The sequence below is a fragment of the Lissotriton vulgaris genome, chromosome 5, assembly GCF_964263255.1.
Source record: "Lissotriton vulgaris chromosome 5, aLisVul1.2, whole genome shotgun sequence".
Lineage (NCBI taxonomy): Eukaryota > Metazoa > Chordata > Amphibia > Caudata > Salamandridae > Lissotriton > Lissotriton vulgaris.
In genome coordinates this window covers 1,853,821,940-1,853,849,915 of record NC_141693.1, presented here as the reverse complement: position 1 = coordinate 1,853,849,915, position 27,976 = coordinate 1,853,821,940, and the positions used below count along the sequence as shown (strand labels likewise).

General features: G+C 50.0%; 1 protein-coding gene across 2 annotated transcripts in view; it reads left to right on the top strand.

The window, feature by feature from the left end:
• CACNB1 (calcium voltage-gated channel auxiliary subunit beta 1) overlaps positions 1–27,976 on the top strand; it is a 478,106-nt gene that overhangs the window by 317,436 nt on the left and 132,694 nt on the right. For both annotated transcript variants that reach the window (XM_086924331.1, XM_086924332.1), the window contains exons 4-7: positions 9,419–9,541; positions 12,771–12,907; positions 16,152–16,231; positions 26,548–26,705. In XM_086924331.1, coding sequence (XP_086780457.1) covers positions 9,419–9,541; positions 12,771–12,907; positions 16,152–16,231; positions 26,548–26,705 — 498 coding nt within the window. The remainder of the gene's footprint in view (positions 1–9,418; positions 9,542–12,770; positions 12,908–16,151; positions 16,232–26,547; positions 26,706–27,976) is intronic.

Here is a 27,976-nt window from a genome sequence, read left to right as displayed (position 1 = left end):
TCCTCCCCGTTCTGCGAACTGATACCTAGGGTTAAGGACATCCCTTTCAGGGCCCTAGTTTTACATGGCACCAGTGTTGGTTCTCTCATGGCTCTGCGTCTCCTGGCGCGGAAATGCGGTGTGCAAAGAACTGACGTCAGCGCGCGGAGGCGGCGTCTATATACTCCAGCGACGTCATCACGGCGCACGACGCCGACGACGGACGCGGAGCCGCAGGGGACGCCTGCAGACGACGCCTACCGACGCGCAGGGGTACTGCTACGCAAAAGTTTCCGGATCCAGACTGACGCCTGGGGATATTCTAAGGTAAGGAATCTAACACTAACTAATGTTTCTTACAGATATATCGTTACCGAAGGTAAGTAACTTGTTCATCTGGAGGTGACGCTGTGGGGCGACTATCACAGGCCCCCTCATCTGGTGAAAGAGATTGTTGGGATGTGATGCAGACGTTGCAAAAACAACAATTGATGGACAGAATGCAGAACAACGCCCCAGTACAGAGATCTGGGCCTAAATTCGTTGTTTTTTGTTGCTCCCCATGCCATTCCAGTTTGAACCCAGCCGTGTGCAAATCAGTCTTGACCCTGCGCCCAATGGGAACAGTCCAGCCTGAACTGCCAGGTCAGATCCTCCCTGGACTGGAAACAAGCATCTTAGGACTGGATCACATTGCTTGGCGGTTTGGGCTGGACTATTCTCATGAGGCACAGGGTCAAGACGGATTTGCATATAGCGGTGTCTGAACTGGGATGACGAAGTGAGCAAAAGAACGACAGTGAATTCAACCCAGATCTGTGACTGCGGGTGTGTTTCTGAAAAGTTTCAGTGCTCTGTCCATCATCTCCTTGTGATTGCTTTGTTCGCCCTAAGTTGACAGAGTATCCCCAGATGTGGGTCCCTTGTTCACTTTGCCACTGGATTCAAGCTAGCCTGGTTGAATAGGGGTATCTGAAAGAAACACGTTAGTATTAGATTCCTTACCTTAGAATATCCCCAGGCGTCAGTCTGGATCCGGAAACTTTTGCGTAGCAGTACCCCTGCGCGTCGGTAGGCGTCGTCTGCAGGCGTCCCCTGCGGCTCCGCGTCCGTCGTTGGCGTCGTGCGCCGTGATGACGTCGCTGGAGTTTATAGACGCCGCCTCCGCGCGCTGACGTCAGTTCTTCTTTTTTCCGCGCCAGTTAGCGCAGATCCGAAGAGCAGTACTCCGGTCTTTGACCAAGTTTTTTGATCTTTTTTGATCTTTGATTCTTCTACGGTGCCGGTAGGATGCCCGGTTTTAAGAACTGTGACGACTGTGACCGGACGATGTCGGTCACGGATCATCACCAACTCTGCCTCCGGTGCCTGGGCCCCGACCACGACGTGGACGCCTGCGTCGACTGCCGGGCCTTGACTAATAAAGCTAGGCGGGAGCGGTCCCGCAAGCTGCTCGAGCTCCGGGTGTCGGCCCCGCGTCAAGAGCGGTCCCGGTCCGGCCGGAGGTCGAGGGAGCGTTCGAGGGAGCGATCGAGGGAGCGGTCGCGGAGCCGTCACGGGCGCTCCGGGAGTCGTCACCATTCTTCTGGTTCCTCAGGTAGGAAGCACAAAAAGTCGGGCGTTGTCATCGTACCCCCGACTCCCCCCGACGCTCGCACGAGACGGCCGGGGGTTCGGGTGGACCCACCCCCGCGGCTCCGCGTGAGTCGCCGACGCGGCCTGCTCCATACCCTGTGGTCCCTGGGCAAGGCGCGTCCCCCGAGGAGATTGAGGCGTTCCTCGTGGCCATGAGGGCTCTTTCTCCTCTGGCGGGTTCCGCGGCGCCTTCGGGCCCTGTGAACCCGTCTGGGGGCCCTAGCGGCTCGGGTGACCCTGCCTCGACGCCGTCGGGTGCTCCGGCCCCGGCGCCGCCGACGGCTCCGATCCCGGTGCCGCAGGGGCCCTCGGGGTCGACGCCGGCTGGTCAACCGGCCTCTCCGGCGCCGATTCCATCGGGGCAACCCCTGGCGCCGCCCCCGCGCGGCGCCGGTTCCGGGCGTCGCCGTCCCCATTCCCTCTCCGAATCCGGACGCGGAGTCGGACCGGCGTCGACCGACGCCGGGCTCGACGCCGATGGGGCCTGTGAACCCCGAGGAGCCGGTCTACATCGTTGACTCCGAGTATGGTGAGGATGTAGAATACGGAGAGGGGTGGGAGGGGTCCGAGGACCCTCTGACACCCGAGTGTCAGTATGACATGGACTGGACAGGTGACTTGGGTGACGCCAGTGGTCTGGATGACTCCCCCAACCCTGGTTTTGTCTCGCCTCCTACCGTGGCTACGGAGGAGGGGGCTGCCTATTCAGTGGTGTTGATGAGGGCTGCCAAGGCCTTACACCTTGAGCTCCCCGTCGCGGCCGTGAGGACTAACATCCTCACCGAGGTCCTCAAACCGCAGTCATGCCCACAGGAGCCACTGCTGCCGTTTAACGAGGCCTTAACGGACGTTCTTTTGGGCACGTGGTCCAGGCCCGCTTCAGGTTCGCCTGTTGATAGGAACGTGGCCAGACGCCACCGTCCGTGTGCGGACGACCCCAAGTTTCTGTCCACCCACCCCACCCCTGAGAGTCTGGTGATCCAGGCCTCCACCTCCCAGACCGCGTTCCCGTCGGCCCCGCCCGACAGGGAATCGAAGAGGTACGACCAGTATGACAAGAAGGTCTTTTCGTCCCTGAGTCTGGGACTGCGGTCTTGCAACACCGCGTGCCTCTTGGGCCGTTACACCCACTCTCTGTGGGACACGGTCGCGGACCTGCTGCCTGAATGCCCCGCGGAGGTACGGGCTAAGCTCGGCAAGGCTATGATTGAAGGCCGAGATGCAGCAAGATATTCCATCAGGTGTGGTCTTGATACGACCGACTCGCTGGGCAGAGCGATGTCCACGACGGTGGCGATTCGTCGCCACGCCTGGCTGAGATCCGCCAACTTCTCGGCTGATGTCCAGAATGCTTTGATGGACATGCCGTTTGATGGCAGTCGCCTGTTTGGCGACAAAGCGGACCATGCGCTGGAGCGCTTCAAGGACTCCAGGGTCACGGCCAAGTCCTTAGGTCCCTCGACCCAGCTCCAGCAAACGGGTTCGTTTCGCTCCTTTCGTGGCCAAGGAAGGGGCGGTCCCACACGTGCTGCCAGCCACGCGCCGCAACAGAATTATCAACGCGGTGGCGGCCGTGGAAACCGCCGTGGTGGCGGTCGGGGACAGCGGTGAGGTCAGGCCACACCTCCCCCCGCAGCAGCTGCCTCTAAATCCTCCTAGTCCGAGCTTTCAGGCCCATGTGACACCGGTGGGAGGCAGGGTTCGCCATCACCTCTCCCACTGGCGCACAATAACTTCGGACAGGTGGGTGCTGCAGCTCGTCCGAAGGGGCTACTCCCTCCCCTTCGAGACAACCCCTCAAGCCATGCCACCTCAGAACCACCGTGTGTCGGGGGACCACTTGGCACTTCTGAAAGAGGAAGTTACGGCCCTCTTGGCCAAGGGGGCCATCGAGCGCGTTCCTGGGCCAGAAGTAGGACGTGGTTGCTATTCCCACTACTTTCTGGTACCCAAGAAGGACAAAGGGGGCCTACGTCCTATCTTGGATCTAAGGAACGTCAACGGCTTCCTCCGGAAGGAGAAGTTCAAGATGTTGACTTTGGCTCAGGTCTTGGCTGCTCTAGACCCACAAGACTGGATGGTGGCGTTGGACTTGCAGGATGCGTACTTTCACATCCCCGTCCTGCCGGCCCACCGGCGTTACCTGCGGTTCACAGTAGGCCTCGAGCATTTTCAGTTTATCGTGCTCCCCTTCGGCCTTACAAGCGCCCCACAGGTGTTCACCAAAGTGATGGCGGTGGTCGCAGCTCATCTGCGCAGATTGGGGGGTCTCAGTCTTCCCCTATCTAGACGACTGGTTGTTGAAGGCGGGCTCGCCCCAGACAGTCGTCAGCCACCTTCAGATGACGGCAGATCTCCTGCACCAGCTGGGGTTCTCCATCAATGTGCCGAAATCACACCTGTGCCCCTCTCAAAAGCTCCTTTTCATCGGAGCGGTTCTCGACTCGGCACAGTTTCGGGTCTATCCTCCGGAACGGCGAATCCAGGATATACAGGCTTTGATTCCCATCTTCCAGCCGTTATCCCGTGTTTCGGTCAGGTTGACGCTGCGGCTGCTGGGGCTGATGGTGTTCCTGCATCCTTCTGGTGCATCACGCCCGGTGGCGGATGCGGGCCCTGCAGTGGGACCTGAAGTTTCAGTGGGCCCAGCATCAGGGCAACCTGTCCGACCACGTCTTGATCTCGGAGGGCACTGCGAGACAACTGCAGTGGTGGCTTACGGACCGCGATTGGGTCAGAGGCAGATCCCTCTCCCTTCCCCAACCGGAGCACGTTGTTGTGACGGACGCGTCCCTCCAGGGCTGGGGAGGCCACTTGGGAGAGGCAGAGATCAGAGGCATCTGGTCTCCGGCGGAGTCCCGGCTCCATATAAACCTGCTGGAGCTGCGGGCGATTCGTTTGGCACTGAAAGCGTTCCTCCCCTTTGTCAACGGGAGTGTAGTGCAGTTGTTCACGGACAACACCACCGCCATGTGGTACTGCAACAAACAGGGCGGGGTGGGGTCGTGGACCCTCTGCCAGGAGGCTCTGCGCCTCTGGCAATGGCTGGAACGTCAGGGCGTGACTCTGACGGTTCAACACCTGGCAGGTTCTCTGAACGCCAGGGCGGACAAACTCAGCCGTCGGTGCTCGATGGATCACGAATGGCGTCTGAACTCGGACGTGGCGCAAGGCCTCTTTCGGCAATGGGGAGAGCCTTGGTTAGATCTATTCGCCACCGAAGAGAACGCGCAATGTCATCAGTTCTGGGCGTTGGAGTTTCCAAGACGGCACTCGCACGGCGACGCCTTTCGGCGCGAGTGGAGTTGCGGTCTGTTATACGCCTTTCCGCCTATACCACTTCTGCCCAGAGTGCTGAAGAAGATCAGGCGCGACCGGGCCCAAGTCATCCTTGTGGCTCCGGACTGGGCTCGAAGGTACTGGTATCCCGAGGTCCCCCGATCCGCCTGCCCCTTCAGGAGGACCTTCTGTCGCAGCAGCTGGGGACTGTCCAGCCTCCACCTCCATGCGTGGAGATTGAGCGGCGGCAGTTGAGGCCATTTGACTTGCCTCCTGAAGTTTGTGATGTGATTCTGGTAGCCAGTCGTTCCTCCACGAAATCGGTATACGCCTGTCGGTGGAACAAGTTTGTGGCATGGTGCACAGCAAAGGCTGTGGATCCTCTTTCTGCCCCTCTTTCTGGGGTTCTTCTCTTCCTTCTTTCTCTTGCCCAGCAGGGCTCTGCTCTGGGCACTATCAAGGGCTACCTTTCTGCCCTTTCAGCCTTTCTAAGGCTACCTGATCAACCTTCTTTGTTCAAGTCCCCCATTGTAACAAGATTCTTGAAGGGCATCACACACATGTATCCTCCTGTTCCGTTTGTGATGCCTCAGTGGGACTTGAACCTGGTTCTAACATTCTTGATGTGTGCTCCCTTTGAGCCGCTTCATTCTTGTCCTCTCCGTCTCCTGACTTTGAAGACGGCCTTCCTGGTTGCCATCACCTCTGCCAGGAGAGTGAGTGAGCTCCAAGCTCTTTCTGTCAAACCTCCTTTCATGTCCATTCATCCAGATAAGGTGGTTCTGAGAACTAGGCCTTCTTTCCTGCCCAAAGTTGTCTCTGCTTTTCACATCGGGCAGTCCATCACCCTCCCTTCCTTCTTCCCGCCTCCGCATCCTTCAAAGGATGAGGAACGGCTCCATCGTCTGGACCCAAAACGTGCGCTTTCATTTTATATGGATCACACACGCCAGTTCCGGGTGGATGATCAACTGTTTGTTGGCTACGTGGGTGCGAAGAAGGGAAGGGCGGTACATAAACGGACCATCTCTCGGTGGGTCGTTCTGTGCATCAAAGCGTGCTACTCTTTGGCTCGGAAGGAGCCTCCTGTTGGGCTGAGGGCCCATTCCACTCGGGCCACGGCGGCTACTACTGCCCTGGGCCGGGGAGTCCCCTTGCAGGACATTTGCCATGCGGCTACGTGGGCCTCGCTGCACACCTTTGCGAGGCACTACTGCCTGGACAGTCCAGTCCGGAGGGATGGCTTCTTTGGCCGTTCTGTCCTCCAGGACTTTCTGGTGTAGGAATGTATTGGTTCGCAGACCCACCACCGGGGTTGGTATTGCTGGGGTATCTATTCTAAGGTAAGGAATCTAATACTAACGTGTTTCTTTCAGATGAACAAGTTACTTACCTTCGGTAACGATATATCTGTAAGAAACATTAGTTAGTATTAGATTCCTTACCGACCCACCCATCCTCCCCGTTCTGCGAACTGATACCTAGGGTTAAGGACATCCCTTTCAGGGCCCTAGTTGCAAATGGCACCAGTGTTGGTTCTCACATGGCTCTGCGTGTTCTGGCGCGGAAAAGCTGTGTGGAAAGAACTGACGTCAGCGCGCGGAGGCGGCGTCTATATACTCCAGCGACGTCATCACGGCGCACGACGCCAACGACGGACGCGGAGCCGCAGGGGACGCCTGCAGACGACGCCTACCGATGCGCTGGGGTACTGCTACGCAAAAGTTTCCGGATCCAGACTGACGCCTGGGGATATTCTAAGGTAAGGAATCTAATACTAACTAATGTTTCTTACAGATATATCGTTACCGAAGGTAAGTAACTTGTTCGTTACCCCGAAACCAGTCCCAGGATGCTTTTTTCTAGGCCAGGGAAGACATGGCTTGGCAGTTCAGGCTGGACTGTTCCCATGAGGCACAGGGTCAAGGCTGATTTGCATATAGCTGTGTCTGAACTGCTGTGGCGAAGTGAGCTAAAGAACGATGATGGATTTAACCCAGATTTTTTGACTGGGGTGAGTGTCTGAAAAGTTTCAGCGCTCCCTCCATCATCTCCTTGTGATTGTGATGCAGATGTTGTCATGCTGCTGCTCTTACTTGGAGGTGATGCTGGAGTGGGAAGTAATGCTGGACATTCCAGCTGAAGAGAGAGCTTTAAAATAAAAAGCAATGCTGGGTCCCTCAAAGGAAAGTAGAGCTACAACCTCTGACTTACATCAGTGTATGTACTGGAGTGTGTATTAGTGCAGGATCTCTCACATGGAACCATTCACATGTCTTTCGCCTTGGATGGTCCTGACATGTTGGTCTCTCTGGCTGAGGCTCACCTGTACACCAGCCTCTACAGTAATGCATATTGTCATATTCCTCAGTCAGCCCTCTTGTTGTTTTAGAGCCATGCTTTCTGTGGTATATGGCACCTTTGCCCCCCTCCCGTTTTTGAGTGAGACATGACCCATCCGCCTGTGCTCTATGATCTAGACTACTTACGGCTTTCAGTGGAGAGCTACAGGCAGTGCTTAATTTGAGCAGGTGCTTTTAGGTGCTCAGCACCGGCACTTCTTTCACAGGGCCGGGATTACAATTTCTGACCCTGCAGGTTGTGGTCTCAATATTAATTGTTCAAATTTAAAATAAAAAGAATAACATACATTGCATGGTGACTGGCTGGTAAATGTTCATAGACAGGCCAGCATAGGCTTGTCCAGGCAGGCATGATTGTGTATCACCACGTTAGTGATGATGTCATCATGCCGATCACAAATCCAAGAAGTCATCGACAAACTATGTCTTGCATTCTATTCCCTGAGTCTGCTGCACCCTGCCACTGCCTGAGCCTAAGCTTCCCATTGGATAAATGTAGCTGGGGGCTGGCTCATGACGGAGTTGAGGCAAGGAAGCTGAAAGAGTGCATTTGGAACTTGGGAGTGAGGGCACTTGAGGAAGAATAAACTAAAGTAAGTGTGGACTTTCCGCTTGCTGTGTAGCCAGAGTAGCATATCCTGTAGCCCTGCATTGCTGCTATCCTCAACGTGCTCGATAAAGCTGTGGACCAACTCAACTTTTGTGCGCCATGTCGTCACCTGTAGAATCTGTGTGCTGCACCCCAGCATGGTAATTGCTGAGCGTGCTTGAGTCCAGTAGGCACCACAGCCATTCTTACCAGCATTAGCAGCATTACGGCTAGGAACAATGCCTGTGCTGTGGCAGGCAGGGTCACAGCAAGCTGAGCAGTGGATACCGATGCCGTCGCCATCCCTGGACCTACTAATTTTAGGCAGCAGTAGCAGTGACATCACCTGCTGTGCTCGAGCAGCTACCTGTTCTGCAAATAACCCAGTTCTACTGCACTGATTAATATATGCAAAAAAGCATTTTGGTGTACATTTTGTTTTTGTACTCGATGTAGGTAAGAAAGTAAAACACATGTCATCTTCCTCTTCTTTAGGAAAGACAACAGGAAAACGCAGAGTTCTAAATAGCAGGGACATGTACAGGCTGACGACAGGGGTCACAGGCAGCAGCAGTGTTATAGATGAGAGACAGAGCAGGAGTAAAGAGGAGAAAGAAACGAGAGGAGAGAGATAACTAAGTAGAAGAAAAGGAGAGCAAATAAGACAGAAAGAGAAAGCAGTCATAATGTGACGAAGAAGATTGCATTAAGAGAGAAGATAGAATGAAAGGATGTAGAGGACAGGACAGAGGAAAAAAGCAGGCAAATGATAAAACAGAGACACAGCTAATCACTGCTAGAAGAGTGATAGTAAAGAGCGAAGATCGAGGTGAGAGAGCAGAGCATGGATAAAAGTGAAGGGGAAAAAGGGCAGGGCTAGAATGAATAGAGGGCAAATCGGAAATACAGGGAATAAGGTAACACACCAGGTGTGACAAAGATGATAGAAAACACTTTGAGAGGTGAGAGGATAGACTCTTAGAGCAAAGACTTAGGGGACAGACAACAGATCAAGGTTAGAAGATAGAGACTGAGGAAGTGAGAGTGTTGAAAGTGGGGCTCACTGGAGGAAGAAGTGAGCTGTGGCCTCCTTGGCAACATTTTCAGCACCTGCACTTCTGTTTTTTACAAATTAAGCACTGGCTACAGGCTCCATCTGCTTCACAGGAGTGTATGGGATCACTTTGTCCCACTCTAAAACTATGAGGCATGATCGCCCCCACTGTGCTCCTCATTTGGGCGGATACACCCTAAACATTGCTCGTTTATGTTGACCTGCAGAAGGTGAACCCTTGGTGCAGCATGGTGGCACTTCCTTACCTCCTCTTGTAGGGTGCTTCTACCCCCTCTGCTCCTGCCCTGCGCATAGCCTGGATACTCCTGCAGACATGAGCCCTATCACCTGACTTGTTTCATCCTCTCATTTCTTCACAGAGGTCATTCGGATGGTGAGGAGTTAGCCTTCGATGGGCCTTAAGTATTGGGTTGAGGAGTGATGGCACATCTGGCTTATACTGTGCTAGTGGAAATGCGAGAGTGACCCTTGACATGCTTTCTCTCCTTTTTCTTACAGACCAAGCCTGTGGCCTTTGCTGTCCGGACAAATGTGGGGTACAATCCTTCCCCCAGTGATGATGTTCCTGTCCAAGGCATGTCCATCTCCTTCGAACCCAAAGACTTCCTACATATCAAAGAGGCAAGTATTGGGTAACAGGGTACAAAACATCAGTGCATGCATGCAGACCCGTAGGGGTTCAGAGATTTCAGGGCAGGCAGGGAACCGAAGAGTTACAAAGACCTACACAGCAGACAGTGAAGGAGCCGTAACCCTGTCTTGCATAATCTGCATCTGAATCAGTCAGTCACTGTTGTAATCAAATGAATGCAAGAACACCCTGAAAACAATATTGATACTTTGATTTGGCCTAGCAATCTAGCAACAACGCTTCTACTGCCTGTGTCGTGAAGTGTCAGACAAAATCCTGCAGGAGTAGTTGGGAAGATAGTAGATAGAACTGATCATTTCATTAAATGTTGTCAGTTTAGTCTATCAGAAATCAACAGTGAGGAGCAGTAATTGAAAACAACAGCACGGCTTTAAAATGAAAACAACAGCTTTAAAGTCTTTCTAAATCTACAGCGATCATTCAAATACATTATAGCTTTGGCTTGCCTTCCTCTTGTTTTGCACAGGCACAATAAGCATCAAGTTGTTTTATGAGGAATGGAGTTCCCCGCCTCTAACCATGAACGAATTAACAGATGAAGACGAGGCTGGGAGGGCCGGGGTGGACGACACTAAAAAACGGTTTAGTGCATAGTGCCTAATGCATAGTGCCTTCCTTCACATCAACAAGACTAGCCAATAGGAGCCAAAGAAGGGATATAAGTGTGAGTGAACACTGGCTGCAGCACTCAGGGTGCACTGCCTCAGAGCAGAAACTGATAGGACTAAATTAAGGTTACATCTGGCACCAGGACAGGATATTACTTTGCAGTGATGATAGACATGTTTTGGTAAGAGGTCATTCCACTCACACGGCTTGTCCCTGTTGAATTTTCACTCTCAAAATCTTTCCACCTCAGGGTGGATTTGGAAAGTACCCCAAACGTCTGAAACCACTCTTTCTACAGACTAACCTGTACTTACCTGATACCTTCTCACTACCTGTTGTAATTGTCTTTGTCCTGCTATCAATCCCCCAGCCGGTCCTCTGAAGCAGTGCAGAGGCTAGCTGTTGTGGCACTATACAGAAGCCACTGCTAAACAGTAACAGAAACAACAATCAAGGTTACACAAAACAAGATCAGACTCCTCTGAAGGAATATTCCAGTAAGAGGAGATACAGAGTCCTGTCTGGTAAAAACTAGTTTTAACACCACTGCAGCCTGAGGAGCGTGTGGTAACTGGGAGTCGAAATGCAGGCAAGACATTTTTTTATATAAAGAATGGAGGGCTTGGCAGACTACTGTAGAAACAAAGGCTATAATTCTGAGATCAATATGAAATATATTGACCTCAGTTTTAATGGGATTAGGGTTTGACCAGTTGTTATTTGGCACTTTCTCAGCGCACAATCGGCCATTAGAATTGCATGACACACCCGTTCGTTCAGAAAGGAAATGACAAATGACACAGACATACACATTCCCCATAAGTGAGTAGCAGACACAGTCATGGAGTACTGGCTTCAACTTTACATATATACTTAGGGACAGATTTACAAGAGGCGTCACGTTGTATAGCCCTGCGCCACATGTAGGCATTCCTGTGCTGGGGGGGGGATTTCCGGCGCAGGACCCCCTCCTAAAAGTGGCTAAGTGAAATCTACAAGATTTCACTCAGCCACTTTTAAGGCCATGCTACGTCTAAACCCTGCGCCTGCTTGAAGCAGGCGTAAGGATTGACGCAACATTGTAAGGATAGGGCACCCCGAGCCTTGCTGGAGGTGCGTTGCGCTTGCGACGCAACTCCAGCAATGCGCCGCCTTAACGGCAGCAGATGCGTCACGCATCTGTCCATTTTTTCCCCATGGTGCGCCGCATTGTAAATGCGGCGCATCCATGGTGGGGGAGCCATGACGCACAATAACTGACGTATCCCTGCAGATATGCAGGGATGCGCCCGTTATTGGAAATCTGCCTGCATTGTATTGTAAATGCATTTATTTAGCGCTTGCTACCCCTGATAAGACGTTGAATAGCTTTTTCGGCGAGTAGCACTCTACTCCGGAAACCCAAAAGGATTGGTGGTGAATTAGTATAGGGTAATAAGAAATTGATTTGAACTGTGAATGTTAGTCTGTTATATGGATTGAAAAGGATAGTGGAGGGATAGAAGAGGGAACGGTTTTTGCATTTATATAGCGCTTGGTTCCCCTGATGAGGTGTTGAAGCGCTTTTCGGCAGGTAGCACGCTACTCCAGAACCCAAACCGGATTAGTGGGGAATTAGTATAGGAGAAGGTGAAACTAATTTGAGCGGTGGACATGTGAGTTTGTTATTTGTATTGAAAAAGATTTTATGTTTTTCCGCTCAATGCAACTAATAGTGAATCCGAGAAAAGGCATACATTGGCAACTAAGAACGTGCAAACACCAGACAAGCAGTATATACGACGCCGGGTAAAAAATATATCGCTTTATTGCATACAGTGTGATCGCTTGATGCGGATCGAACGCAGGGGGTGGCAGATATTGGGATAAAATTCCAAGTGCAACAATGGATTGTGTTAATGGCAGGCAGATTAAAACACCTGCTGACCGCTCAAAAAGAATGGCAAAGTACTCTCTGAGCACTGCTTTGGCTCCCTGCCTACCGTCACTTATTTACCGATCTTCCAGTGCTCCTACAATAGGCTTCATGTCAAGAAGAAGACTTTGCCGTTAAAGCCCAACTGCCTATAAAAAACGAGGCTACAAAATACAAAATAATGGGGATAGGCTATAGGATATATGAAAGAAAAGTGCAAGTGCGTCTCTTAGGAAACTCGCGCAACACTGGTGGTGTGTGGCACTGTGCCTCCCCTCAGAAAACTCCACTGACTTAAAGCAAACCTAATTTTATTGACCTGCATCAAAGATAGAAAATAATTGACTTATGGGTGCACTTCGATACCCAAATAGTTTAATCCCAAAGATGTGAGAAGTCCCTGGGTGCACAGTTGTTTTATTGCTGAATGCTGCGTAAATTAATCCATTCTCATATGATGTTTCTTTCTCAACAATAAAAAAAAAAGTTGTGAACGTCCACCAAATGTTAGGGAGATCTCTGCTATGTTTGCTGTCAGCTGGGGGTATGCTGGTAAGCCCTAAGGGGGTATTCTGTGTCATTTGCAATGTGCAGCAGGAGGCTGTCTGAAGGTACAGCAGAGCTCCGTTCAGTCTCTGATGTGCTACAGCCACTCCTTTCTTTGTCTTCTGCAGAAGTACAGCAATGACTGGTGGATCGGACGCCTGGTGAAGGAGGGCTGCGAGGTAGGCTTCATCCCCAGCCCGGTGAAGCTGGAGACCATGCGGACCCTGCAGGAGCAGAAGATGAGGCAGAACCGGCTGAGCTCCAGGTAGGGCAGGGGTGGGTGGGTTAGCATGACCCAGGGCAAAACTCTTTGATGGCGAAAGTCCAGAGGACTGTATTTCCGCATTGCCTTACATTAAAGTGGGTGCAGTTGTAGGCAGCAGTAGGTAAATAAAGCTGTTTTTACTTGAAAAATTGGAAGTGTCCTGTCGGAATTCGGTATACCATTATGCCCAATGAGTCATTGTGTATCTCTAGCGCTATTTTGCGTGTCGCTGCTTTATGTGGCCCCGTACCACTCATCTTGTCTGTAGGGCAGACCAGACCATGCTGGCAGGGTTGTGTGTGCGTGTGTGGGGGTATCTGCGATGCGCACGTTTGAAACCAAGATGCATTCATGTGTACCTTGACCTGAAGCATCCTGTGGGTTGTCCACGTGGTCCTATGCGTGGGCGCTGCAGCTACTCTCTACGACGTAAATGTTCCCTAATGCCACTGCACATCATTGACCTGTCCATTTCTGACCCCCAGGGAAGCCCTTCTCTCCCCATTATCAGCCCCAGCGGTATCTCTAGGACGTTCCCCTTCAACTAAGACCTAGAGGTGGTTTCCTGTGAGAATAAAGCTGTCTCCCTCATTCAGAAACAGTTTTTACACCATAAATCTTCCTGGGACGTCATGTGTAAAGCTTCTGTTGACTGCTGGCATTCCATCTTGATTGCGTCTGGCGAGGTCAAAGATACAGACCTCGAAAGTTTGGTACCCGTAGACATTATTGTTGTGGCTGTTCTTTCTTATCAGCACCCAGATCCGCTCCAGGTACTTAACACCTGTTGAGTCTCTAACTGATCCCTCTTCTGCGCCCTTTAAACAGAACCCTTGACAACTTTAGCCTCCTACCTATAAGACACGTGTGCGTGAACATACACATTTGTGGACATGGATGGGGCATCTGTTCCTGGTGGAGTGGTAGGTTCTGGCATTTTATTGGTATTAGTGATTTTGCTGGCATTTTGCCAGACCAGCTCAGCCCACTGAGTTGTGCATCCACTTTATCACAACACCAAGAGCTTGGGTAAGCATGCTGTAGTAAGCCTTGATGCATCTATACACCTTGTCTGGCACCTCCACCCCTGTGTCTAACAAAGGAACACAAAGATTCTACTTTTTGATACTCACAAAGCCTACTGAGAAAAGCATGTTTCCTCCATAGGGCAGCATTGGTGTTTTGTGCCTAATGGTATGACCAGTTTGCTTGTAAATCCTAGGATAGTGGTTCAGATCGTGTCTTGGTAAAGAATGTGCTTATGTTTTGTGTTTATCTTAATTTTTACTTCAATTCAATTTGTAAATGAAGGCCTATTAGTGGCACGACTGAATAATGAGTTTGGCACAGGTTAATACCTTTACCACGCTATATATCAGTATCTTACCCACCTCAACTGTTAGAATTAGTCTAGGCAGCTTCACTTTGCTAACCCTGGACAGTGCACGATCAGAAACTAAAAGCAGTCATGGTAAAAAAAAATTAAAACAGCCCCATTCTTCTGGACCATATGCAAGGCTTCTACGGGAAGGCCACATTAGGCAATCTAGGCCTCTAAGCAGCCTCCTTGTGTGTAGACCCTGGAGAGTTGCTTGCCTAAACGGAGTAAGATGGTTATCCAATGGGAGTGCTGCGTGTGACAACTGTGCCCTTCATGTATAGTGCCATGCATCTACATATTGTATTGTAACGCACAGAGGAACCCTCACATCCGTCTATGATGTTTTTAAAATAATCCACAAAACTTTCTGTTGGGGGCTCGTTTGCACCTTTTCGGGTCACTGGCTGCCCAAGATGGCTTGCCCTCATTTACCAACTTGTATGGGCCTGAGACCCAGTAATTAGGATGATGCTCCGTTAATGGTATGTTAAGAATAAGCCAGAACCTACACATTTTTCAATGTTAGGCCTGAGAACTAACTGGTTCCTGCCTCTGCTTTCGATTGGCAACTTTCACCGGATCTGCTACCCACCTCAAACGATTATACACCATCCAGAAGACCACAGCCAGACTCATCCTCAACCTCCCAATTGGACCAGCATCACCCCCCACCTAAGAAACCACCACTGGCTCCCCGTCCCGCAGAAATACCAGTTCAAGCTGCTGACCCTAGCCTACAAAGCCCTCCACAATGCCGGCCACTCCTGCATCAACCAACGCATGACCTTCCACCAACGGACCAGACCACTTTGATCCGCCTCCCTCGCCCTTTCACACGTTGCATGCATCCAACGCAGCCCAGGCCTCTCTTTCTCCTACCTTGCCGCCAAGTCCTGGAACGACCTCCCGTTCCATCTCTGACTTCGGGAAGGGACTCAGGGCCGGGCTTTACGACTGAGGTTCTCTGCACCCCAGCGCCTGGATACCCCCCAGGTGAAAAGCCACGCTGATTGATCTTATTGCCGATAACCACAGTCGGTTTAAAAGTATAGCTCACTGTACCTGATCCAGCCACAAGGTGGCAGAATGATACAAAGTATGTGTATTTCTGAAAGTTAAATTCTATTGCAGTGTGAGTTAAATACCTCTAACATTGATGCTGCCGCGTATTGTCTTTCCTTCTTTGATATAGGTCCTCAAGAAGTGTCAACTGAGACTACACAATTTTTTCATCTGCCTATCTTTTAACTATCTCTTTACTTAACTGAGCTTGGTGATGTTTGTTCTGGCTATGGTTTTATTAATGAATGCATGAAAGGGAAAGGAAGCGCTGCAAATGGCTATGCCGAGATCAACTAAAAGCTCACCTAAAGGCAATAGACCATTCAGACCTCGGTGGCCAGAATCACTTTCGACAGACACCGCACTCACATCACACCTGAGGGAGCTCCACTGGCTTCCCATACTCAAATGAGCACAATTCAAACTCCTTGCCCACACTTTCAAAACTCTACATAACACTGGCCCAGCAAATCTTAACAATTGCATCTGCTTTCAGAAACATCATCCGGACTCCTACTTGCACACATCTCATGCATATGGAAAACCAGATCTGGCGGTTGAGCCTTCTTCTTCATCACTCCTAAAGCAAGGAACGACCTGCTGCCATACATAAGAGCCTCCTCCTCAGTTCCTGAATTCTGCAAGAGGCTGAAGACATGCCTTTTCGAGTAGTCCCACTAGGCCTTAGGTTTGGCTAGACTCACACCTGCTCAGTTCCAGGATGCCCTCTTGGTGATAGTGCGCTCTACAAATTTGCATACCATAACAATAATTACCTTTGTGTCTTTCTTCCTCTTGCAGTAAGTCGGGTGGCGGGAACTCCAGCTCCAGCCTCGGTGACGTGGTGACTGGGACACGCAGGCCTACCCCACCAGCCAGTGGTAAGAGCGCCAAAGCACTGGATAGTTGTTGATCAGTCACGTAGAACAGTCCAACATGTGAACTAGCCTATGACCTCTCGTCCACTGTGACGAGACCCTTATCCAGATCACTAAGGCCAGATTTTAGTTCATATGTCGGAACACTTCATGTGTCTCTAATTCCTTTGTGCTCTATTCTGGATCACTAAGTTTGATTGAAAGTTCAAACATGTCATCTACTCTTTGACCTTAGTGATCCAGGGCAGGAGCCAGGTTGACCTGAAGCACATTTATTTTTTAACTCTGACACTGATGATTCAATGTGGATCAGAGTCACGCTCCTGCATCAAACACTTAACCCTGGCCTTGGTGGTCCAGGACAGGGTCACTGTGGGTCAGTCACATAGCACACATCAACCTGTGAACTCTGACCTTTGATGACCTAGGACTTTGGCTCAGAGTGAGTCACATTGAGGTCTTCAAAGCCTGAACTCTGACCTTAGTGATCCAAGATAGGGTCATTGTGAGCAAGAGTCTCATGAAGTGTTCTGACACGTGACCTAGTCCACAGTTATACTGAACAGTGTCCATGTTGGTCATGATGACCCGGAGCGCATTGACTCCTGAACTCTGCCTTGGTGATCCAGGACTGCATTCACTGTTTCCTAGAATCACATGGCGCGCTTTCACCCCTCAACTCTGACCTTGTGATCTAGGACAATGTCACTATGGCTCAGAATCCCATGGAGCGCATCAACACATGAACTCTGACCTTGGTTATCCAGGACAGGGTCCCCCTGGGTCAGTCTCATGGAGCGCACTGGAGTGAGAAGTTGTGTCTGACCTTGTTGTCCATGGCACTGTTACTGTGGGTCAGTCACACGAATTCTATCGACCCCTGACCTAAGACCTTGCTGATCCTGGACAGTGGGGCCCTGGGTTAGGGCGGTACGAATAGAATGCACTGCTGTTTGAATGGTGGCCTCCCTGTAAAGCAGTGCGTGTCTACATGTAACATTAAACGTGCTCAGTAAATAAATAATCCATGACCTGGTCACTGGGGGGAGGTCAAGGTGACCCACCGTACTCTGACCCCTGAACTCTAACCTTGGAAGTATTCTTTCACGGTTCTTCTTCTAGTCCTCTCACTGTGCCCCGTCCTTGCCTCGCTCATCCAAACACCCCCCACTGACCCCACAGCGGGGTTGAAAGCGAGAAGGATGGTCCTGCACGTGCGAGCCCCTAGTCCAGGCCACTGATGCATACGCTCCGAGGCCTGAAACCATTATTGGTGCCCGTACCATGCTGAGAGGGATCTTATTTTCACTCCAAGTAGCTATCCTTCCTTCACATTGTTCACAGGACACTCTCTCAATGGTGGGGGAGGAGAGGGGTGTTTATGAGCACAAATTCAGAGCACTGTACACACAGTTTGTGAAGACACAAAATGCCCCTGTTCCACACTTTACTGTACTCAGGAGTACGGGTGTCTGGCTGCATACCTGTACACAGATTAGCTTGGCATGTGAGACAAAAAGCCTCACGCACACTCGCAACCCCAATCCAGGCATCAGTGTACACACATGCCCAGCACACACACACAATTGTGCATATGTATGACAGACACCTTATATGCACATAGAGGCATCTAATCCCAGGCATTGGTGTATGCACACACACAACCAACTGCCTTGTAGATACAAATGCACACCCACAGGATAACACACACACACATGTGCGAATGTAAAAATGCTCCCATACGGGCTATGGTGCATACCATTCAACCTTTCACCACCGTTGGTCAGTGTGTGGCCTTCGCCTTTCCATCCCTCATCCCTTCCAAGGACTCATGGGGTACACAATGTGTATTTTCTCCCCTCCTCGCCCCCATAGACTTTGGGGTAAAGAAGTGTCATTTCTTCCCCAAATGGAGTCATGGGGTACAAGATGTGTCTTTCCCTCCCACAATCAGTCATGAGGTATGAGATGTCCTGCTTGCTCTCGACCTGTTGAAGTGTGTGGTACAAGATGTGTCCTTCCCTCCCCATGCCAGGTTTTGGGGTACAAGATGTGTCCTTTCCTCCCTACGTTCAGTCACGAGGTACAAGATGTGTCCTTCCCTCCCCATGCCAGGTTTTATGGTACAAGATGTGTCCTTCCCATTCCATGCCAGGTTTTATGGTACAAGATGTGTCCTTCCCTCCCCATGCCAGGTTTTATGGTACAAGACGTGTCCTTCCCATCCCATGCAAGGTTTTATGATACAAGATGTGTCCTTCCCATCCCATGCAAGGTTTTATGATACAAGATGTGTCCTTCCCTCCCCATGTCAGGTTTTATGATACAAGGTGTGTCCTTCCCTCCCCATGTCAGGTTTTATGGTACAAGACGTGTCCTTCCCATCCCATGCCAGGTTTTATGATACAAGATGTGTCCTTCCCTCCCCATGTCAGGTGTTATGATACAAGATGTGTCCTTCCCATCCCATGGCAGGTTTTATGATACAAGATGTGTCCTTCCCTCCCCATGTCAGGTGTTTTGATACAAGATGTGTCCTTCCCATCCCATGCAAGGTTTTATGATACAAGATGTGTCCTTCCCTCCCCATGTCAGGTTTTATGATACAAGATGTGTCCTTCCCTCCCCATGTCAGGTGTTATGATACAAGACGTGTCCTTCCCATCCCATGCCAGGTTTTATGGTACAAGACGTGTCCTTCCCATCCCATGCCAGGTTTTATGATAGAAGATGTGTCCTCCCCTCCCCATGTCAGGTTTTATGATACAAGATGTGTCCTTCCCTCCCCATGTCAGGTTTTATGATACAAGGTGTGTCCTTCCCTCCCCATGTCATGTTTTATGGTACAAGACGTGTCCTTCCCATCCCATGCCAGGTTTTATGATACAAGATGTGTCCTTCCCTCCCCATGTCAGGTGTTATGATACAAGACGTGTCCTTCCCATCCCATGCCAGGTTTTATGATACAAGATGTGTCCTTCCCTCCCCATGTCAGGTGTTATGATACAAGATGTGTCCTTCCCATCCCATGCCAGGTTTTATGGTACAAGATGTGTCCTTCCCTCCCCATGTCAGGTGTTATGATACAAGATGTGTCCTTCCCATCCCATGGCAGGTTTTATGATACAAGATGTGTCCTTCCCTCCCCATGTCAGGTGTTTTGATACAAGATGTGTCCTTCCCATCCCATGCCAGGTTTTATGGTTCAAGATGTGTCCTTCCCTCCCCATGTCAGGTGTTATGATACAAGATGTGTCCTTCCCTCCCCATGTCAGGTTTTATGATACAAGATGTGTCCTTCCCTCCCCATGTCAGGTGTTATGATACAAGACGTGTCCTTCCCATCCCATGCCTGGTTTTATGGTACAAGACGTGTCCTTCCCTCCCCATGCCAGGTTTTATGATACAAGATGTGTCCTTCCCTCCCCATGTCAGGTGTTATGATACAAGATGTGTCCTTCCCTCCCCATGTCAGGTTTTATGATACAAGATGTGTCCTACCCATCCCAGGCCAGGTTTTATGATACAAGATGTGTCCTTCCCTCCCCATGTCAGGTTTTATGATACAAGATGTGTCCTTCCCTCCCCATGTCAGGTTTTATGATACAAGATGTGTCCTTCCCTCCCCATGTCAGGTGTTATGATACAAGATGTGTCCTTCCCATCCCATGCCAGGTTTTATGATACAAGATGTGTCCTTCCCTCCCCATGTCAGGTGTTTTGATACAAGATGTGTCCTTCCCATCCCATGCCAGGTTTTATGGTACAAGATGTGTCCTTCCCTCCCCATGTCAGGTGTTATGATACAAGATGTGTCCTTCCCATCCCATGCCAGGTTTTATGATACAAGATGTGTCCTTCCCTCCCCATGTCAGGCGTTATGATACAAGACGTGTCCTTCCCATCCCATGCCAGGTTTTATGGTACAAGATGTGTCCTTCCCTCCCTATGTTCAGTCATGAGGTACAAGATGTGTCCTTCCCTCCCCATGTCAGGTGTTATGATACAAGACGTGTCCTTCCCATCCCATGCCAGGTTTTATGGTACAAGATGTGTCCTTCCCTCCCAATGTCAGGTGTTATGATACAAGACGTGTCCTTCCCATCCCATGCCAGGTTTTATGGTACAAGATGTGTCCTTCCCTCCCCATGCCAGGTTTTATGATACAAGATGTGTCCTTCCCATCCCATGCCAGGTTTTATGATACAAGATGTGTCCTTCCCTCCCCATGTCAGGCGTTATGATACAAGACGTGTCCTTCCCATCCCATGCCAGGTTTTATGGTACAAGATGTGTCCTTCCCTCCCTATGTTCAGTCATGAGGTACAAGATGTGTCCTTCCCTCCCCATGCCAGGTTTTATGGTACAAGATGTGTCCTTCCCATCCCATGCCAGGTTTTATGGTACAAGATGTGTCCTTCCCTCCCTATGTTCAGTCATGAGGTACAAGATGTGTCCTTCCCTCCCCATGTCAGGTGTTATGATACAAGACGTGTCCTTCCCATCCCATGCCAGGTTTTATGGTACAAGATGTGTCCTTCCCTCCCAATGTCAGGTGTTATGATACAAGACGTGTCCTTCCCATCCCATGCCAGGTTTTATGGTACAAGATGTGTCCTTCCCTCCCCATGCCAGGTTTTATGATACAAGACGTGTCCTTCCCATCCCATGCCAGGTTTTATGGTACAAGATGTGTCCTTTCCTCCCCATGTCAGGTGTTATGATACAAGATGTGTCCTTCCCATCCCATGCCAGGTTTTATGATACAAGATGTGTCCTTCCCTCCCCATGTCAGGTGTTATGATACAAGACGTGTCCTTGTTATGTTATGTTATGTTAATAACATTTATTAGGCGCAACAGCTCCCCCAGCGAAGGGGCGTCCTGGCGCCTGATCATATGCAGCAACATAACAGATCAAAGCTGAACAAGGGGGATATTTAGCTGACAGAGGTAAACAGGTGGGTTTTGATGGCCCGTCTGAAGAGGGTCAGGTTGTTAAGGGCGCGAATGTGAACCGGAAGAGAATTCCATAAATCCGTCCTTCCCATCCCATGCCAGGTTTTATGGTACAAGATGTGTCCTTCCCTCCCATGTCAGGTGTTATGATACAAGACGTGTCCTTCCCATCCCATGCCAGGTTTTATGGTACAAGATGTGTCCTTCCCTCCCTATGTTCAGTCATGAGGTACAAGATGTGTCCTTCCCTCCCATGTCAGGTGTTATGATACAAGATGTTTCCTTCCCATCCCATGCCAGGTTTTATGGTACAAGATGTGTCCTTCCCTCCCCATGTCAGGTGTTATGATACAAGATGTGTCCTTCCCATCCCATGCCAGGTTTTATGATACAAGATGTGTCCTTCCCTCCCCATGTCAGGCGTTATGATACAAGACGTGTCCTTCCCATCCCATGCCAGGTTTTATGGTACAAGATGTGTCCTTCCCTCCCTATGTTCAGTCATGAGGTACAAGATGTGTCCTTCCCTCCCCATGCCAGGTTTTATGGTACAAGATGTGTCCTTCCCATCCCATGCCAGGTTTTATGGTACAAGATGTGTCCTTCCCTCCCTATGTTCAGTCATGAGGTACAAGATGTGTCCTTCCCTCCCCATGTCAGGTGTTATGATACAAGACGTGTCCTTCCCATCCCATGCCAGGTTTTATGGTACAAGATGTGTCCTTCCCTCCCAATGTCAGGTGTTATGATACAAGACGTGTCCTTCCCATCCCATGCCAGGTTTTATGGTACAAGATGTGTCCTTCCCTCCCCATGCCAGGTTTTATGATACAAGATGTGTCCTTCCCATCCCATGCCAGGTTTTATGATACAAGATGTGTCCTTCCCTCCCCATGTCAGGCGTTATGATACAAGACGTGTCCTTCCCATCCCATGCCAGGTTTTATGGTACAAGATGTGTCCTTCCCTCCCTATGTTCAGTCATGAGGTACAAGATGTGTCCTTCCCTCCCCATGCCAGGTTTTATGGTACAAGATGTGTCCTTCCCATCCCATGCCAGGTTTTATGGTACAAGATGTGTCCTTCCCTCCCTATGTTCAGTCATGAGGTACAAGATGTGTCCTTCCCTCCCCATGTCAGGTGTTATGATACAAGACGTGTCCTTCCCATCCCATGCCAGGTTTTATGGTACAAGATGTGTCCTTCCCTCCCCATGTCAGGTGTTATGATACAAGACGTGTCCTTCCCATCCCATGCCAGGTTTTATGGTACAAGATGTGTCCTTCCCTCCCTATGTTCAGTCATGAGGTACAAGATGTGTCCTTCCCTCCCCATGCCAGGTTTTATGGTACAAGATGTGTCCTTCCCATCCCATGCCAGGTTTTATGGTACAAGATGTGTCCTTCCCTCCCTATGTTCAGTCATGAGGTACAAGATGTGTCCTTCCCTCCCCATGTCAGGTGTTATGATACAAGACGTGTCCTTCCCATCCCATGCCAGGTTTTATGGTACAAGATGTGTCCTTCCCTCCCAATGTCAGGTGTTATGATACAAGACGTGTCCTTCCCATCCCATGCCAGGTTTTATGGTACAAGATGTGTCCTTCCCTCCCCATGCCAGGTTTTATGATACAAGACGTGTCCTTCCCATCCCATGCCAGGTTTTATGGTACAAGATGTGTCCTTCCCTCCCTATGTTCAGTCATGAGGTACAAGATGTGTCCTTCCCTCCCCATGCCAGGTTTTATGGTACAAGATGTGTCCTTCCCTCCCTATGTTCAGTCATGAGGTACAAGATGTGTCCTTCCCTCCCCATGTCAGGTGTTATGATACAAGACGTGTCCTTCCCATCCCATGCCAGGTTTTATGGTACAAGATGTGTCCTTCCCTCCCCATGTCAGGTGTTATGATACAAGATGTGTCCTTCCCATCCCATGCCAGGTTTTATGATACAAGATGTGTCCTTCCCTCCCCATGTCAGGTGTTATGATACAAGACGTGTCCTTGTTATGTTATGTTATGTTAATAACATTTATTAGGCGCAACAGCTGCCCCAGCGAAGGGGCGTCCTGGCGCCTGATCATATGCAGCAACATAACAGATCAAAGCTGAACAAGGGGGATATTTAGCTGACAGAGGTAAACAGGTGGGTTTTGATGGCCCGTCTGAAGAGGGTCAGGTTGTTACGGGCGCGAATGTGAACCGGAAGAGAATTCCATAAATCCGTCCTTCCCATCCCATGCCAGGTTTTATGGTACAAGATGTGTCCTTCCCTCCCATGTCAGGTGTTATGATACAAGACGGGTCCTTCCCATCCCATGCCAGGTTTTATGGTACAAGATGTGTCCTTCCCTCCCTATGTTCAGTCATGAGGTACAAGATGTGTCCTTCCCTCCCCATGTCAGGTGTTATGATACAAGATGTGTCCTTCCCATCCCATGCCAGGTTTTATGGTACAAGATGTGTCCTTCCCTCCCCATGTCAGGCGTTATGATACAAGACGTGTCCTTCCCATCCCATGCCAGGTTTTATGGTACAAGATGTGTCCTTCCCTCCCTATGTTCAGTCATGAGGTACAAGATGTGTCCTTCCCTCCCCATGCCAGGTTTTATGGTACAAGATGTGTCCTTCCCATCCCATGCCAGGTTTTATGGTACAAGATGTGTCCTTCCCTCCCTATGTTCAGTCATGAGGTACAAGATGTGTCCTTCCCTCCCCATGTCAGGTGTTATGATACAAGACGTGTCCTTCCCATCCCATGCCAGGTTTTATGGTACAAGATGTGTCCTTCCCTCCCAATGTCAGGTGTTATGATACAAGACGTGTCCTTCCCATCCCATGCCAGGTTTTATGGTACAAGATGTGTCCTTCCCTCCCCATGCCAGGTTTTATGATACAAGATGTGTCCTTCCCATCCCATGCCAGGTTTTATGATACAAGATGTGTCCTTCCCTCCCCATGTCAGGCGTTATGATACAAGACGTGTCCTTCCCATCCCATGCCAGGTTTTATGGTACAAGATGTGTCCTTCCCTCCCTATGTTCAGTCATGAGGTACAAGATGTGTCCTTCCCTCCCCATGCCAGGTTTTATGGTACAAGATGTGTCCTTCCCATCCCATGCCAGGTTTTATGGTACAAGATGTGTCCTTCCCTCCCTATGTTCAGTCATGAGGTACAAGATGTGTCCTTCCCTCCCCATGTCAGGTGTTATGATACAAGACGTGTCCTTCCCATCCCATGCCAGGTTTTATGGTACAAGATGTGTCCTTCCCTCCCCATGTCAGGTGTTATGATACAAGACGTGTCCTTCCCATCCCATGCCAGGTTTTATGGTACAAGATGTGTCCTTCCCTCCCTATGTTCAGTCATGAGGTACAAGATGTGTCCTTCCCTCCCCATGCCAGGTTTTATGGTACAAGATGTGTCCTTCCCATCCCATGCCAGGTTTTATGGTACAAGATGTGTCCTTCCCTCCCTATGTTCAGTCATGAGGTACAAGATGTGTCCTTCCCTCCCCATGTCAGGTGTTATGATACAAGACGTGTCCTTCCCATCCCATGCCAGGTTTTATGGTACAAGATGTGTCCTTCCCTCCCAATGTCAGGTGTTATGATACAAGACGTGTCCTTCCCATCCCATGCCAGGTTTTATGGTACAAGATGTGTCCTTCCCTCCCCATGCCAGGTTTTATGATACAAGACGTGTCCTTTCCATCCCATGCCAGGTTTTATGGTACAAGATGTGTCCTTCCCTCCCTATGTTCAGTCATGAGGTACAAGATGTGTCCTTCCCTCCCCATGCCAGGTTTTATGGTACAAGATGTGTCCTTCCCTCCCTATGTTCAGTCATGAGGTACAAGATGTGTCCTTCCCTCCCCATGTCAGGTGTTATGATACAAGACGTGTCCTTCCCATCCCATGCCAGGTTTTATGGTACAAGATGTGTCCTTCCCTCCCCATGTCAGGTGTTATGATACAAGACGTGTCCTTCCCATCCCATGCCAGGTTTTATGATACAAGACGTGTCCTTCCCATCCCATGCCAGGTTTTATGGTACAAGATGTGTCCTTCCCATCCCATGCCAGGTTTTATGGTACAAGATGTGTCCTTCCCTCCCCATGTCAGGTGTTATGATACAAGATGTTTCCTTCCCATCCCATGCCAGGTTTTATGGTACAAGATGTGTCCTTCCCTCCCCATGTCAGGTGTTATGATACCAGACGTGTCCTTCCCATCCCATGCCAGGTTTTATGGTACAAGATGTGTCCTTCCCTCCCTATGTTCAGTCATGAGGTACAAGATGTGTCCTTCCCTACCATGTCAGGTTTTGGGGTACAAGATGCGTCCTTCCCATGCCCGGTTTTGGGGTACAAGATGTTTCCCTCCCTACCTACGTTCAGTCGTGAGGTACAAGATGTGTCCTTTCACCTTCACGCCTTGTTATGGGGTACAACATGTGTTCTTCCCCTTCTTTGGTTCTTGAAGTACAAGCTGTGTCTTTTACCCTTTCCCCAGACCAAGCCTCCTCCATCTCAGACTCACTTCTGTTTATTACTACATTTTATTTCACAAACTGTGTCTAGTTGTATCACTACTGTGCTGTTTATTTTTTCATCCTAATCTTTGTTTCTTTTTCCATTTCTTCTCCCATCCTCCCGCCGTTAATTTCTCCCCCCTTTCTCAATTCCTCCTCTCCCCTACTTTCACCCTCTCCCTACTCTTCGCCATCCCTCAAACCCATCTCTCTTTCTCATCCTTGCCTTTCTTGGCTTTCCTCTCTTCCTTCTTACCTCCTATGTGTTCCTATATCTTTCTGCTTTTCACCACACCCTTCTCTCCACACATTTTCTTTCTGAGTTTTTCTCTATTTACTCCACCTTTCTCCTTCCTTTTTCGACACCTCCTCATGACTTTTATCGTGCCTTCACCCCTCATCTTTGTTTTCGCCCCTCCCTTCACCTCCAACTCTCTATTTCTCTTCCCATCTGCTCTCTCCTTATCGCTTCTCCTTCGTCCTCGCCTCGTCCCCACCTGATACTTCTTTCTTCACTCTTAAACATTCGCACCTCTCTGCCGTTTTACCCCCTCCATTCCCTTGCACTCTGTCGGTTCTCTTTATCTTCCCCCTTTTTCTCTCTCCTCCCCCTTATTTCTAACCCCTTTTGCCCTCCCTCCCTTTACGCGTCTCATGCTTCCTTCTCTCTTTTCTTCCTTCTTGTACTCTTCCCCTCGCCCTTACTTCCCCAAATCACTCTCTCCCTTTCTTTCCTGCCCCCCCCCCCCCTTACCCTTCACTTTCCTTCTCCTTTTCGCTCCTATTCCCCCCTCCCCCCCCCCCCCACACCCCACACCCCACCACCAGGTCCCCTGGATATCACCCACTTGAGGGATGAGCTCGACCCCCTCGAGCTAGAGGAAGAGGAGGCGGAGGGGCCGGGCAGCCCCCGCTCCCCTCTCAGTAGCGTTAGCAGCGTCACCACCCCCACCTCCAATGCCAAGCGCATCCCTTTCTTTAAGAAGGTAATGCCCAGGCCGCCGGGGGCATCTCCTAGCAGGCAGCGTGCAGGGCACAGTGGTGTGTAGCCATGTTTGTAGCTTTCAGTGGACTGCGTCACTGGAAAACATCCTTTGCAAAAACAAAGACTCGAAAACAGACCTTGCACAAAAAAAAACGACCTGCACTTATCAAGCGCATGACTCAAAATATGCTGTGATTTGAACTGGGAGAGTTAATTAACCAATACCTACCAAATGGGGGATGTGAGTTTGGCTGGCTTTCAAAATTAAATAGACGTCGAACTGTTTGTAGGGAAATATTTGTGCAAGGTCAGGATTATTCCACTCTGTGTAGCGTAGTCAATGTTCTTGCGAAAGATGGGTTTACAATCTGTTTGACTAGATCTGTACAAATCTACAGATGCATGTATGAATATTTTGCAGCCTGGTGTCGGACGGTAATAGATTCCCTTGCTGGGAACACACTTTACTGCCATCTGCTGGTTGGATATTTAATAACTGCAAGCAGTCGATTTCACGGACAATTTATATGAGGAATGCGGTGCTATTGAAAGAAATGCCCACAATCCTCCTGGTTCTGACTTCTCTTCTCCCCCTCATATTTTTCTCTTCTGGGGGTGCATTAGTTGTCTGTGTTTTACTTCGCACTACTTGATGTTTTTGAATAAGTGCGCTAGGCTGCAAAGATGTTTTTGAAGTTACTATGAATGGAAAAGGAATTGCATTTGTTGGCATTTTTTTTTGGGCAGTCTTTCAGAATAGGAGGAACCCATTTTTTTCTGGCTGAATAACACCCGTGTCGCAGGCCCCACATTTTGAAGGCGTTATCGCCTGTCCCGGTGGCTGGTATGTGAAGCGAGGTTCTTATCGGAGACTGCCATGGGGAGAGGCTGCCTTAAGGCCAGAGCTGCCGACTTCGAAGCTGTTGAACCAGGTTTGAGCTCGGCGTCTACTCCGCTTCTCCCCGAATGTGTCCCTCTGTGTAACGGGTGCTCATGTGAGGCGCTCCCATAACTCCGGGTCGAGTTCCCGCTATATAAATCTACAAAAAACAAAGCTGCCACCAGCAAAGAGAAAGGGCGGGGTGGAAGTCAGCATCTCCGAGGGGAGTTCAATCTCTAAAGAAACTTTTCTCTCCGATTTAACTTCCTCTGCGTCAAAAACTTGTCATTACTGTCGATATCGCCTGCAGCAACAGCGGCTCTTCTCTTTCTACTGCAGTTGCTAAACATTGACTTTTCCATACGTGGGTCAGTGTTCCTTGACGTCAAATG